We start from the raw sequence: 14501 nt of genomic DNA, 5'->3' as shown, positions 1-14501 counted from the left end.
CCTTGACAGTCCTGAGTAGTGCGCACAGAGAGAACATATCTGTGTGAACTGACGCATAGGCCCCTATTTAATATGCTTTGAAGTCATTTTCCCCAAATGGGGAAGATTTGTCGTTCATTTGAATGGAGCTGATCTCTTCTTGGACACTGGGAAGCAGCTTTACGGTATGCTGAATAAGGCCTAGGACATAGTAAAATCAGCGTCGCTGAGGCGGGCTGAGCCGCGCTGAACAGATGCACAAAGCCCCTGCATCTGTAATCAGCGCGGCTATAGTTCCTCCCTCCGCATGCGCGCTGATGCGTGCGGAGGCTGAGAAAATCAGAAGAGACAGGCAGGTTTGAAATTTTGCCGCTTGGGGGAGCGGAGGAGCGGTCACGTGACCGCTCCCATCCAATGGGGCTGCAGCTGGCATTTCAACTACTGTGTCGGTGTTCATAGCAGAGCCACCAGAACAGAGAGTAGAGGCAGCACAGAGAGGCACAGAGGTGTGTGTGTCTGTGTCTGTGTGTGTGTGTCTGTCTGTGTGTGTATATATATATGTGTGTTGTATATATGTATGTGTGGTGTATATATGTATGTGTGGTGTATGTGTGGTGTATATATATATGTGTGGTGTGTATATATATATATATATATATATATATATATATATATATATATATATATATATATATATGTGTGTGTGTATATATATATATATATATATATATATATATATATATATATATATATATATGTGTGTGTGTGTGTGGTGTATATATGTATGTGTGGTCTATATATATATATATATATATATATATATATATGTGTGGTGTATGTGTGGTGTATATGTATATGTGTGGTGTATATATATGTGTGGTGTATATATATATATATATATTTTAATAACAGTTGCAGTGCGCATTTGGTGTCTCTCTCAGACACTAACATACTCTCAATCTCTCTCTCTGACCTCACTCTCTCTCTCGGACCTCACTCTCTCTCTCTCTCTCTCGGACCTCACTCTCTCTCTCTCGGACCTCACTCTCTCTCAGACCTCACTCTCTCTCTCTCTCTCTTAGACCTCACTCTCTCTCTCTCTCTCTCAGACCTCACTCTCTCTCTCTCTCAGACCTCACGCTCTCTCTCAGACCTCTTTCTCTCTCAGACCTCTCTCTCTCACTCTCTCTCTCAGACCTCTCTCTCTCAGACCTCTCTCTCTCTCTCTCAGACCTCTCTCTCTCTCTCTCTCTCTCTCTCTCTCACTCTCTCTGACCTCACTCTCTCTGACCTCACTCTCTCTGACCTCACTCTCTCTGACCTCACTCTCTCTGACCTCACTCTCTCTCTGTCAGACACAGACAGACGGACACTCTCTCTCACAGACAGACGGACACTCTCTCTCACAGACAGACGGACACTCTCACAGACAGACGGACACTCTCTCTCACAGACAGACGGACACTCTCTCTCACAGACAGACGGACACTCTCTCTCACAGACAGACGGACACTCTCTCTCACAGACAGACGGACACTCTCTCTCACAGACAGACGGACACTCTCTCTCACAGACAGACGGACACTCTCTCTCACAGACAGACGGACACTCTCTCTCACAGACAGACGGACACTCTCTCTCACAGACAGACGGACACTCTCTCTCACAGACAGACGGACACTCTCTCTCACAGACAGACGGACACTCTCTCACAGACAGACGGACACTCTCTTTCACAGACACCCACCCACCCCCTGCAGCCCGTTTTTCACAACCTGCAGCCCGTTTTTCACACTCACCCCCTGCATCCGGTTTTTCACAAACACCCACCCACCCCCTGCAGCCCGTTTTTCACACCCACCCCCTGCATCCCGTTTTTCACAACATGCCCACCAACCCCCTGCAGCCCGTTTTTCACACCCACCCACCCCCTGCAGCCCGTTTTTCACACCCACCCACGCCCTGCAGCCCGTTTTTCACAACCACCCACCCCCTGCAGCCCGTTTTTCACTCCCACCCCCTGCAGCCCGTTTTTCACACCCACCCCCTCACCCCCTGCAGCCCGTTTTTCACACACACCCACCCACCCCCTGCAGCCCGTTTTTCACATCCTGCAGCCCGTTTTTCACAACCACCCACCCCCGGCAGCCCGTTTTTCACATGCAAGGTAAGGGAAGGAACCACCGCAGTCTCTCGATATAATATAATATATACTCCTGAAGAAGCGTCATATGACACGAAACACGTAGAGGTGACGTCATCACGCAGCGGAGAGCGGCCGTGACGATGGGAGCTCGAGAGACTGCGGTGGTTCCTTCCCTTACCTTGCATGAAGTGCGGTCCCTCTTTACACTCAATGTAAGCTGTGGTAACATCTGACCATATCCCAGGACTGTTTTAACATCATTAGACCTATGGGCTTTGATTCAGGGTAGTACTTTGCAACTGTGAGAGTGTGGGTTCATGTGAACCCTTATTTTAGGTAATGTTTTTGTAGTATGTCATTTTTAAGGTTACTATAAAGGTTATTATCTTTTGAGACTGCGCGCATCTTTACTACTCTATTCTGAAACCTGACCTGTTGGGGTGGGGAGGGACTTAGGACCTGAGTTGAGCACCCCTGATCTAAAGCAGTGCGTGCATTGTATAGTTTAGCCAGTCTTGAATTGAGAAAATCGTAAAGTACATACAGAGCCTGGACATACTTCCTACTTACAGTGTGCTACAGATATAACAAGAAAAAACAGAAGCGCTAACACTTAATTCCTTATGAAATATATCTATCACTGTATATAGCTAGTGAAGGCTAGTCTATTAGGATGGAACACGATAGTGAAAAATGTGAAATGTGATAAATGACATATACAGATGCTGTACCAGGAAATCCAGAAAAAATAACTTCTTCGATCCTGCAGCCAGATTCCAAAAGGTTTTCCAGGTCCTTTTATTGTAGAAATGCAGAAGAAGTCGTACTCTGGTGCATGAATCGGTGCAGAAAAGAAGTCAACACAATAGTGTGATATAGTTTATAGAACCAGACTGCGATGCACAGAGAAAGGGAGTTATACTCACATTTGTTTTGTTAATAAACGATGTTACGAGTGGAACCCTCTGTGTTTTCTTTGGTTTAGGGTGGTCTATGAACGATGGATCTGTTTTTTCTTTCTTTTACTTATTTTCTCCATTGATTCATGTGCCAGAGGATGACTTCTTCTGCTATAGATAGGAGCCAGAGTATTATACATGTATCTTTTATATCCTGTTGGATAGGGAGTAACTAAGAAAAAGAAAGTCTCCCTTTGACAGTAGTTCTTGACTTTTTTTTTGAGCACGGCCTCCCCCAATGGTTTATAAAGTCTCGGTGCACACATGCTCATCAGACACGAGCAGCTCACATGCATCACACTCATGCACAAACCCCACACTCACCCTCTTCTTACATGCTCACGCTTTATACTCACCCTTATTCACAACACACTTTACATTCACTCCCCTTATTATACAGAGCAGTCACCCTTTTTGTCAAATCACCCCCCTCCTTCTAATCTAATCACTATGTAATTTATTATACTGTATATGGGTTTTTGTTTTCATTTGGTAAGTGTTTTATCGACACTATACACTTATTTATCATAACTGTCCAATTAACATAGTATTGTGCAAATTATACATACAATATTAGCTTCCCCCTCTGGAACTCATTATTTATTTATTTTTAAAAATGTAACAATGTCTAAGATGAATTAGCTAGAAAGTAATAAGTACAGTAAAGATAAAGCAAAAAATATATAAAGAGAAAGCGAGGGACTGTACAGTACAGAAGAGCTATAAAGGGAACAGAATGAAAGCCTTTATTCTCCCTTCTCTTTCAAGTACAACATTGTAAGGCCGCGATTATACCAAAAATTGCACGCGGCGGCGCAGCACGCCTGAAAAACAACATAAAAAAAACCCAATAGAAGCGCACATACCTGTTGCGGCGTGCGCGCTGCGTGGAACTGCAGCGCGGATGTCTCCTGGCGCGATCCTCAGATTTGTTCTTGGCTGGCGACGGCCGCGTCACGTGAGCGGTTCCAGCCAATGAGGGCGAACCATTCACGGCCACGCCTCCCTGTCTCCGCTTTTCAGTTTCCCTGGTATAATCAAGATGCCGCTTGACGTCACCGTATCGCGCTGCTGCTCAGCGACTTCTGGTATAATCCAGCCCTAAAGCAGTAAGCCTTCCCTATGGCGGCAGCAAAATGGAATTCTGCAATTGCTTTTTCAAGGCTTCTGGGAAGTAACGACATGATCCTAAGTGTTTCTTTCTGGATGCACTTTCTATACTTTTGTGTTTACAGCAGATGAATCTCCTGTAAGTGTACGTTCTGTTTCTGCTGTTAAAATCATTCCTGTGAAGACAGTGAAAAGTTTTCCTGATCTTGTGCCATCTTCAGGTAGATGTTTAGAACCAAATTCAGTCATGTGCATTCTGCAACTTTTTTTTTGCTTGACTACTGTATTCTAATCACATTACTTTAACTTGAATGTTTGTCTATCATTCCCCCCCCCCCCTCGAATTGGTTCCACTTTCCATTTGCTGAAGTAGGTCATATGAAATCCTGTTTGTATTTTATACATAAGCCGTTGCTACGGGATGCAGGGGGGATATTTAACTTAAATGTTCTTTTTAACGCATATCTTACACTAAATGTATCTGCAGTTTTGTGCTATGATTACCAATATTTCTTAAAGCTAATGGCCTGGCTGAGAAGTTTGTTTTGAATTAATATGTTTCATACTTTTGCATTAAAAATAGGTTTCATTGATCTATCCATGCACTACCATTCTATTCACCTGTATGTGCTCCCATATGTACACGATACTTTGGGGCATATGTATTAAGAAGACAAACGTGGTGCAATTTTTCAGCAACAGCATTACCCCAGAACAAATCCTATTGATTGTTAATGGGATTCTTTTGTTTGTTACACCTGGCTCAGGTTGCCTTAATACATTTTGGCCTTTTGACTTTGCTAGTAACATTATTGTCAGCTTGACTTGCGATTAATGCATCTTAGAATGTGATGAATGAGCCATGTTTTACCCAGAATGCATAGAGGCATGATGTCGGTTGGAAACTGCCACTTCGCAACTCATTGGCATGCACGCTCGGTTTATCACATCGACTCAATTGAGTCTTCTTACTGTTTATCCATTGCCTGAAATATGTAGCCCAGCATGTGACCTGTAAAAATATGTATATGTGAATTGTGGATGGAAGTGTTTCCACGCAAGTGAGTCCTATGGAGGCCCCCTAACATGCAGTTTATTATGTACAAATAAAATGTTACTAATATAACTTTTGTATACATTTGTGTGTATATATATATATATATATATATATATATCAGGGAGCCTCTACTTTTGATAAGAAATATATATACATTGTGATACCTCCTTCACATTACATGGTTTTTTGTCCCAGATTCAGGCAGGAAACCTTGGGGTTTGTTGAACAGGGTTTTTATTACTGCACAATAATAATACTGCACAATAGTAACAGGGTATCCCTGCTTCAGCACAGGTGGCTCAATCAGTGGCTCAGTCAAATATAGAGCCACTGATTGAGCAACCTGTGTTGAAGCAGGGGATATCCTGAAAACCTGAACTGTTGGTGGCCCTTGAGGACTGGAAGTGGCCACTCCTGCTCTAGAGTCAGAATTTCCAATAGCCACGGATATTCTAGAAAACCTATTCTGTTCCTGAAAACCTGACCTGTTGAGAGATCTTGAGGACTGGCGTTGAGCACCCATTGCTTTAAAACATGTTACCAACCTTTATTTTTGTCCTAGCACTTTTCTTCATTCATATATAATAGATTTGTATTTAAAAGGCCCCAAGCCTACAGTAGAGCAATGTCTACTGTGTATTCTAACGTGCTCCACCCGCAGGCAGCACAGAGCTGTTTTTAATGCAGGCTACAAAATGCCTTACCAGTGACGTGTTCTTATCCTGAATATCTCCAGTAGGACTCTTTGAAGTCCAGTGATGTGACAAAGTGAGAGGGGTAGGCACTCATTTTTGCTTCCATTTTGCACATCATTTTTAAGACTAAATGATGTTGTTTAAATACAGGAGAGGTGAAAACCACCAAGATATTGTACATTTTGGTGAAGAATTCTTTAAAAAAAAAATATAAAAAACAATTAAACCTGGAGAGGAAACTGTTTTCCTTTTTATAACGTCTGTGTGTGCAAAATTCGCATCCACGCAGAATTCCACGGAGAGAAAATCCTTGCACCCGGCCAGGGAAGATTTATTTATTTATAAAATGTGTTACCAGGTAGTAATACATTGCGAATTACATCTCGTTTTCAAGCATGTCCTGGGCACGGAGTGATGATGGCGGATACATGGTTACAAATACATGGGGTACATTAGGTGAACAGGTTTATACATTATATATAAAGACATTGTATAGCTTCTTAATATATATATCCTTTTATCTTTTAGAAATGGATCCTACTAAAGTCTGCACGGGGAAAGGGGCAGTGACTCTCCGGTCTCCACCGGACCAGGGGGAGGTTCCGAGAAGCAGATCCATGCTGGATATTGAACTCTCACAAAGTAAGACATCATATAGATCATGGTTAAATACCCTTTGATCAGCGGCGGAATTACCATACAGTATGTGCAGCCGTCTCGGCTGCACCAGGGCACCAACGGGTTAGGGTCCCATCCTTCCGGCTGTTCAGCAGGGTCAGTAGCTCTCTGCGGCCCACTGCCTTCTCCCTCCAACTGGCAGCACATGGTGATGGGGGGTTGAAAAAGCATGGGGAAGGAGGAAACGGTGAGGGAGGAGGGGGTGAGCGCATGGTGAGGGAGGAGGGGGTGAGTGCATGGTTAGCCGGGAGCGAGAGCGAATAAGGAGGGGGGGTTGAGAGTGCATGGGGAGAGGGGTTGAGGGCACATGGGAAAGGAGGGCGGGGGTGGGAGCACATGATGAGAGATGGGGGTGAACGTATGGTGAGGGAGGGGGTCAAAGAGCATGGTGAGGGAGGGGGGAAGCATGTTGTGGGAGGGGGAGAGAGCATGGTAGGTGTGAGAGAATGGTGGGGGAGAGGAAATGAGAGCATGGTGAGATGGGAGGTGAGCATGTGGGGCGAAGGTGAGAGCAGGGGGGGCGTGAGAGCATAGCGAGGGAGGGTGAGGTCACGTGTGGGTGGGAGGTAGAGAGAACACGGTGTGGGTGGGACGGGGGAAGAGAACATGGTGTGGGTGGGGAGGAAGAGAGCACGGTGTGGGTTGGAGGGGGGGGAGAGCACGATGTGGGTGGATGGGGGGGGAGAGAGCGCGGTGTGGGTGGGAGAAGAGAGAGAGCATCATGAGGGTGAGGGAGGGGAGCCATGGTGATGGGGGAGAGAGCCTGGTGACAACATTTGTATTCTAATGTTTGTGTGTGCAAGTATAGATTGAGGGGAAACCAGTTCACATACTTGCGTTGGGGCCCACAATTCATTTGTTCCGCCCCAGCCTTGAATACCTAATTGCCTTTTAGAATGTAGAAGTTTATTATATGCAGAGCATGTACAGGACCATAACACTGGTAAATAACAGGAGTTTATTAGAATTCAAAAACTAAAGTTGTGGTTATACTGGTATGGCATTTACAAAGCATCATTCACGTCATGTTCAAATACTTTGGAATTCGAAGTGTATGATGCATTTGAACAAACTGAAGCTTAAGTTACATATGTTTGGCATTCACAAGGCACAATTTGCATCGTGTGCAAATTCCCTGAAATTCTACGATGATTATTATAATGTTACAAGCAAACGGTTTGCGTTCTATATGCATGGCATTCGCTCTGCACGGTTCACATCATGCTCACAGCTGTAAGCGGCTTGATTGTGTTTTTGCCATTCAAACTAAAAGACTGAATGGACAATTCTTCCTTTATTGCTCTGAAAGAATTCTTTGTGCCTACAAAGGTCAAAAACTGTGAGGACATGATATTTAGTGCCAGTTACTATGGCACTTCGCATTAGTAATCCCGTTCCGGGCTGCCCCGCTGCAAGAAGCATTTAGCTTTCAGTAGAGGGATCTTCTCATTTGTGCCTTACTGTACGTTTAACGGTTTATTTTCTCTCTTTTTTTTTTTTTTTATGCGTTTCCTAAAATAAAAAGGTGTACTGCCACCTGAAGAAGAAACAGGTAAGCGGATTATAAAAGCCTTTCTTTTCTCGGAGGAAGCGTTCGGGGCCACGCAAAATCAACTTGAACTTCTTCTTAATATGTGCAGATGATAGAAGTTCTTCACCTTCTGAATCTAATGGAGATTCTCAACACTCATCGCTGGCAGCGAAAGGTTATCGGAGTGTGCGTCCTAATCTTCCTTCTGAAAGCAAGTCACAGGTAGGCAATCCTAAGAGTATTCCTTTTTTTGGTTAGTGCAATACATTTGTTTCCTTTTAAAGAGCCAATCCAAACGGGCAATTTTTTTTGTTGCAAATGGATGCTTCCCGAGATACTTGGCTCTGGAGGGGGTGCCGGTTGCCGCTCCTCTCGGCTAGCAGGGATCACGCGATGGCGGAGTTTCAAAGCTCCCACGCCCTGTGGGCCAATAGGAAGCCGTGACATCATCAGATTTGCGTGACGCGGGAGCTTTAAACTTTGCCAAGATACCAGCACCCCCTTTGGAGGTATGTATCTTGGAAAGCAGGGGGTCCCCGGAGCTGAAATGAATGGGGTTCAGCTCCGGAGACCCCCTGCTTTAAAGCTATGTTAAAAAAATAATTTAAAAAGGGCATGAATTGCTCCTTTAAGTCTAATAAACGCTGACATGCTGTACGTAGCAGGGCTTGAAAAGAGTAGTTACTGAATCTCTTGCACGGGAAGGTCGTTCCGCGACCATTTTTGTGATAAACCCAGAGGACGACTACTTTCTGATTTTCAAAGTAGACCTACCAATACTTTGTTGGCTACAAACATACTGTTCCACTTTCTTTATACGAAAAAGGGACCCATTTTCCAACCAATATCTCCATTTCTGTTTTTAGAGCTAAACATTTCTATAAATCTTTCTAAAATAATGTTATGAGAGCTGTGACCTAGGGGGTCGCAAACTCAGTCCTCAAGGGCCACCAATAGGTTTTATGGATATCCCTGCTTCAGCTCAGGTGGCTCAGTCGTAGACTATCCATAAACCTGGCCTGTTGCTGGCCCTTGAGGACTGAGTTTGAGACCCTGACCTAAGGTTTTAAAATTAGGCAAATTATGCTAAAGCAGGTGCACCACTTGATGATGATGATGATGTATGTATATGTATATATATGTATGTATATATGTATGTATATATATATATATATATATATATATATATATATATATATATAGTGCAGAATAAATGAGTTCTTCAGTATTAGGTGATACCTTTTTTATTGGAATACCACTAAAAAAGGTATCACCTAATACTGAAGAACTCATTTATTCTGCACTATATATATCGCAACTGGACTAACACGGCTACTTTCTGCTTTATATATATGTATATATGTGTGTATATATATATATATATATATATATATATATATATATATATATATAAACGGGGTGGATAATAAATGTAATTAAAAAGGGCAGTATCTCTCTAAGGACAACATTGAATTAAATACGGTGGCATGTATAATAGGTGAAACGTAGCTGGTTTGTACAATCTTTATCTAATGTCAGTTGGTAGTTAGAATGTATGTCAGTCATCAAAGCTACAACTCAATTGTTATGTTTGTTTTGTCCTTTTTTGGGAAAGTAATTGCGGTCCCCTCATAAGTCAAACTGATGAGCATAAGCAGCTGAGCCAGAGAAAAGCGAAACATTCATTTTTCACTTGGGTTTTACATAGGTAAAAGGGTTACTTTCAGGGAAATAAACTGTCAAAGTTACATTGTTACAAAAAAAATTAAAAATGGATCCTCTACATTGGACTTTCATCTTAAATGCCATTAAAAGCTCAGTCCCAATTTTCTACTTTAATTAGAATACCAATAAAGTAAAATCACTCACCATTATAATATCTTCTCTATTCTTTTTTTTTAAACAGTTGTGACAACACAGATGTGTTTAATAGTTTTCCAGATTGACGCTAAAATAGGTAACTCGAAAAATCCCAATTAGAAGTATCAGGAACAAATGCATTCATTAAAGATGAGTGTAACTAGGGAAATAATGCAGACACGGTTCCAGAGCTGTGACAATCAGGGCGCAGATATAATACAGATGTCATTTGACTACACATAAAACTGGCGGAATTTTTAATAATTTTTGGGATCAGGCTGAGACGCCAATTGTAGATCTGTCTGCCATCTAAAAAGAATAATTACTCAAAATGTACTTTTGTACAATAAGAAAATGTTCAGTGATTTTTCAAATACATGTCTTTATTTTTCTTTCTCATGGTTACATTGACCATACAATTGTTATAACTGTAAAACTAATATTTTTTATCTAAAAGCTTCTTGGAGCACTGTTACAATGTTATATTCATTGTATTCTTCTTGTCTTTACATCCATTGTGCTGAGCTAAGGAATATGTTGGCATGTTTTTTTGAGTAGGCTTCATAATCTTAATAAAAGATTCCCATGGGTGCAATATACCACACTCTCATATTACATATCTGTCATAAGATTTAATACGTACAATGTGGCATGATTGGAAGCAAACAATGGCCATAGATTTTTGTAGGGTTTTTGTTTCTTGAGATCTGAACGAGGGGTTACGCACGAGCTGAACCCGGCCACTGTGGCGACCTCCAGTTTCTAAGATATTAGAAGTTTTTATCTGTCCGAGGTTAAAAAAAAAAAACAATTCAGTCAATATGGCTGCTTGGGTGACCCATAGAAAACTGGGAGTTCCTATCCTGATGATGTTGTAACTTTCTAACTCCCTGTCGGACTGGGACAGATGCCAACTGGCTATACTGTTTCCCAACATACAAGAGATGAAGCCTTGGTGAAGAAAATATGACTATTTCAGGAGCCAGAGGCATCCCAGAGCCAGCTATAGCAAAGTCCAGGTCCTGAGCATTCCCAGGCTCATAATAAAAATCAAATCAAAATAAAGCAAATGGTTTTAACTGCTGCTTTTAACATTACAGTATTACTCTGAAGGAGTGAATTTATTACATCTTGTCTCTGTCAATAATAACTTACCTGTAACTGCTAATGTTGAGTACGTTAATAGGATCGGGAGTAATATTTTGACAATATAAACATTAAATACATTACAATTAGAATTTGCTTTGAAACATGTAGAAGTTATTTTGCACATTTTTCACTTATCGGTTTTACATCTGAAAAATATGTTGGTTATATTTTTTTTTTAATAAAGTGACAATACAGCAATATGTTCTAGATACGAGTGCTACAGTTTACCTGTGTAACATTGAAGTTTGCTGCAATACATCTTGGGGTTATTTAACTCTCCAAAAAAAAAAAAACCTCTTAAAAACAACAACCTTTGTGCATATTTGTTGTATGCTAAAAAATAACTTCTTAACCTCTAAACTCCTTGTTTTCATTCCAGAATATAACATATTCTACATTAACTCCATTCGCATTTACTAAAACCTTTTCTACTTCCGATTGTATAAATGAAATCAAATAGGAAAAGCTTGTCTATCTGTTTTTGTACTAAAGTTTCAGTAGAACTATGTTGTTTTTTCCCCTGTGATACTTAATTAATTTGCTGACCGTCTCTTCCTTTTCTTTTTTTGTTGTTGTTGTATTATGTGTTATAATCCATGTAAAAGGCTCTCCCGCCCCCAATTCCTCCTCCTCCCAAAGAGGAGAGCTTTGCATGGCGTCCACATACTAACACTAAATTCTCTTATTTAAAACCAGTGCCGATTCTGGATTGTATTTACCTGAGTGCTCCCAAACCCTATTCACAGCATGCTGCACCAAGTGCTAACAACCAGCATTATTCTTCACTATGTATTTCCACTGGCATCCAAGGTGTTTCAGCAGATCGTACTAATACCCCAGCTCGTTCTATCCATGGGGACCCAGTGCATGTTGGTAGTAGTTCCTTGTTATCAAACACGTCGCCAAAACACCACTCCAGTGAGTCTGGCGGTTCAGATAGTAGTGTTGCTGGAATGAATTCCAGTCATGGGACTAAAAGGGATAAAAAGGTCAGCAGTCTATATGTAGCTTGTTTATCTAACAGCACTGGCTCAGCTGCATCTGAAAATTCCACCAGCGTTGCACATGATAAAACAGAGAGTGCTGAATTGGAAGCTGATGTAACTAAATCACCAGCCACAAACATTGTTTCTTCGATAATAGACACCGGAAAATCCCCACCTCCCGTCCCTCCCAGGCCATTCTCTGACCCTGTCCCAAGTAAAGATTCAATTAGCTATGGTGAAATAGATACCTTCTGGAGTCAATGTCCACTTCATGAAGATATGGGACGCACGGAGCCAGATACACAGCATACGGCTGGCCGTGTGAACATGGCTGCAAAGGAAAACTACTTTACATCAAAGCAAAAATATCCCGTAAAGGCAAAGGGATACCGCGCCATGGTATATGTTTTCTTTATTACTTTTTATTCAGTGGAGCTTATAACTAACACATTGTCTGAAACTGTTACTTTCTACTGTTAGTCGATACCTTTATGAATGGTCAAAAACTAATGTGTATTTGTACAGTCAGTTGATACCTCTTTAGTTTGTTTAACCCGATCTGTTACTTCTTATATTTGTAAGCTGATCGTTCTTTATATCTTTACTTTCATGGCAACATTCATTTGTATGTTCTTATAAAGTGTCCACAATACAATGACCGTTGTACACTTAAAATGGTATTTGGCAAGGGAATGCGGAATGTTTGATCTGTGGTTAGGACAAGTATGATGAACAGGTCTGTTTGTTAACAACAGGTTAATACTGTCATTGTCTGTCTGCTTTGTGGAACACCATTGCACAATTTCTCTCCAAGTAAATATGCAGCATGGTTTTATTTGACATGTCATTGCATGTCACCTCACAGCTGCACTGGTACGTGTATAAATTTCCATTCTGCGTAACAACGCCTTATTTCCAACAGGATGCCACTTCAATCACAGCTCAGCCTGAGGTTATAATAGTTCCACTCATCCAGATTAAAGCCGAAAGAGAGCAAGAAGGCACCCCAAGCACTCCACCGCCACCTCTTGTACCTGCTGGCAAACTTTCAGCATCCCCAGAACCTGCCACCTCACCTTTGGCTTTTCCTACACTTGATGATTTTATCCCCCCTCACCTGCAAAGGGGATCAAACCATATCCCAAGTTCTTCCATCTTTTCTGTACCAAACAATCTGCCACTGCCATCATTTTCACCACCACCTTCACTGGTTCCTCCAGTAACGGAGGGCTTATACAGAGTCTCGGAACCTGAAATCAGTGGAGTCATCTTACATACAGTAAGCTGCCAATCCCCTCATCGTTTCTCACAAATTAGGACTTCCTTACTAGCATACTAAACATTAAATGGACGATTACTGTCCTGCGCCCAGACGCATGATTAACAACCTCTTCTACTTACTCCTATGTTAATGCATGTATTCTGCGTTTGAAAGCAGTTTACTTTGAACTGATTTCAAATTCCTTGATGGATGTAGTGTTTCAACCAGCTCACTGCTGTCTTTATGTACTTGATAAGCACAGATTTGAGATGTTTAATTCCTGTTTATTTCAAATAATGCCAACAATAATAGAATTATGGAATATGAACCTGAGTTTATAAACGTTATATGGTATAGTTCATAACTCGTGTGATGTCTGGAATGCTGTTTTGGACCTCTTTCGTGGTATATTGGTCATAGCACACCTGTTTTGCATAGTTTCACTAGCTCTGCAGGCGTCTTGTTGTCTGTGTGTGGGGTGACGATGCAAAGCTTATTTTTCTGCTCGTCCCAATGCAGCCAAGTGAAGTAATCCGGTTTCATTTGATACTGCATGTGTTTTGCATGTCTGACTACTTGCTGTTAAAGGGAACCTGTCACTCTTTTCACAAAGTAGGCTTAGTAAGTACAGCAATTTTTATTACCAAGAGTAAACTTTGCGTTAGTTCTACAATACAATGTTTATGATGGTGCTGAATGCTAGCATGTTGCTAAGGTGTGACCTGATGCCAATACTCTGGGTTTTATATGTGTCTGTAGCTAACCTTGCCACTCCTGGGTGTAAATGTGATACGTTATGCTTTTCACTTTTAGGATTCTTTGGCAGATGAAGCTGATTCACCCAGTTTAAGCAATGATAAACAATCCTCATTTGCACCAATAGGCAAAGCTTCTTCAGTGTATCCCTCAACAACCATTGTAAATCCTACTATTGTGCTCTTGCAGCACAACAGAGGTAAGGCTAATCTGGTCAGTTTGATTGCGTATAAAACAAGCTCGCTGTGATATACAGCAGTCTCCCATATTACATCCAGTTTGTGTTACTTTTAGTGGGCAAAGTGTTGGATTGAATGCATTTGGAAAAATAATG

General features: G+C 41.6%; 1 protein-coding gene across 50 annotated transcripts in view; it reads left to right on the top strand.

The window, feature by feature from the left end:
* SORBS1 (sorbin and SH3 domain containing 1) overlaps positions 1 to 14501 on the top strand; it is a 296558-nt gene that overhangs the window by 186453 nt on the left and 95604 nt on the right. For 32 of the 50 annotated variants that reach the window (XM_075610940.1, XM_075610957.1, XM_075610946.1 and 29 more), the window contains 7 exons: positions 4320 to 4415; positions 6475 to 6588; positions 8150 to 8176; positions 8265 to 8377; positions 11770 to 12549; positions 13073 to 13429; positions 14225 to 14366. In XM_075610940.1, coding sequence (XP_075467055.1) covers positions 4320 to 4415; positions 6475 to 6588; positions 8150 to 8176; positions 8265 to 8377; positions 11770 to 12549; positions 13073 to 13429; positions 14225 to 14366 — 1629 coding nt within the window. The remainder of the gene's footprint in view (positions 1 to 4319; positions 4416 to 6474; positions 6589 to 8149; positions 8177 to 8264; positions 8378 to 11769; positions 12550 to 13072; positions 13430 to 14224; positions 14367 to 14501) is intronic. The other 18 variants (XM_075610968.1, XM_075610973.1, XM_075610971.1 and 15 more) reach the window with 4 other exon arrangements.

This window comes from Ascaphus truei, chromosome 8 (assembly GCF_040206685.1).
Source record: "Ascaphus truei isolate aAscTru1 chromosome 8, aAscTru1.hap1, whole genome shotgun sequence".
Taxonomy (NCBI): Eukaryota; Metazoa; Chordata; class Amphibia; order Anura; family Ascaphidae; genus Ascaphus; species Ascaphus truei.
This window is presented reverse-complemented; position numbering and strand designations above follow the sequence as displayed.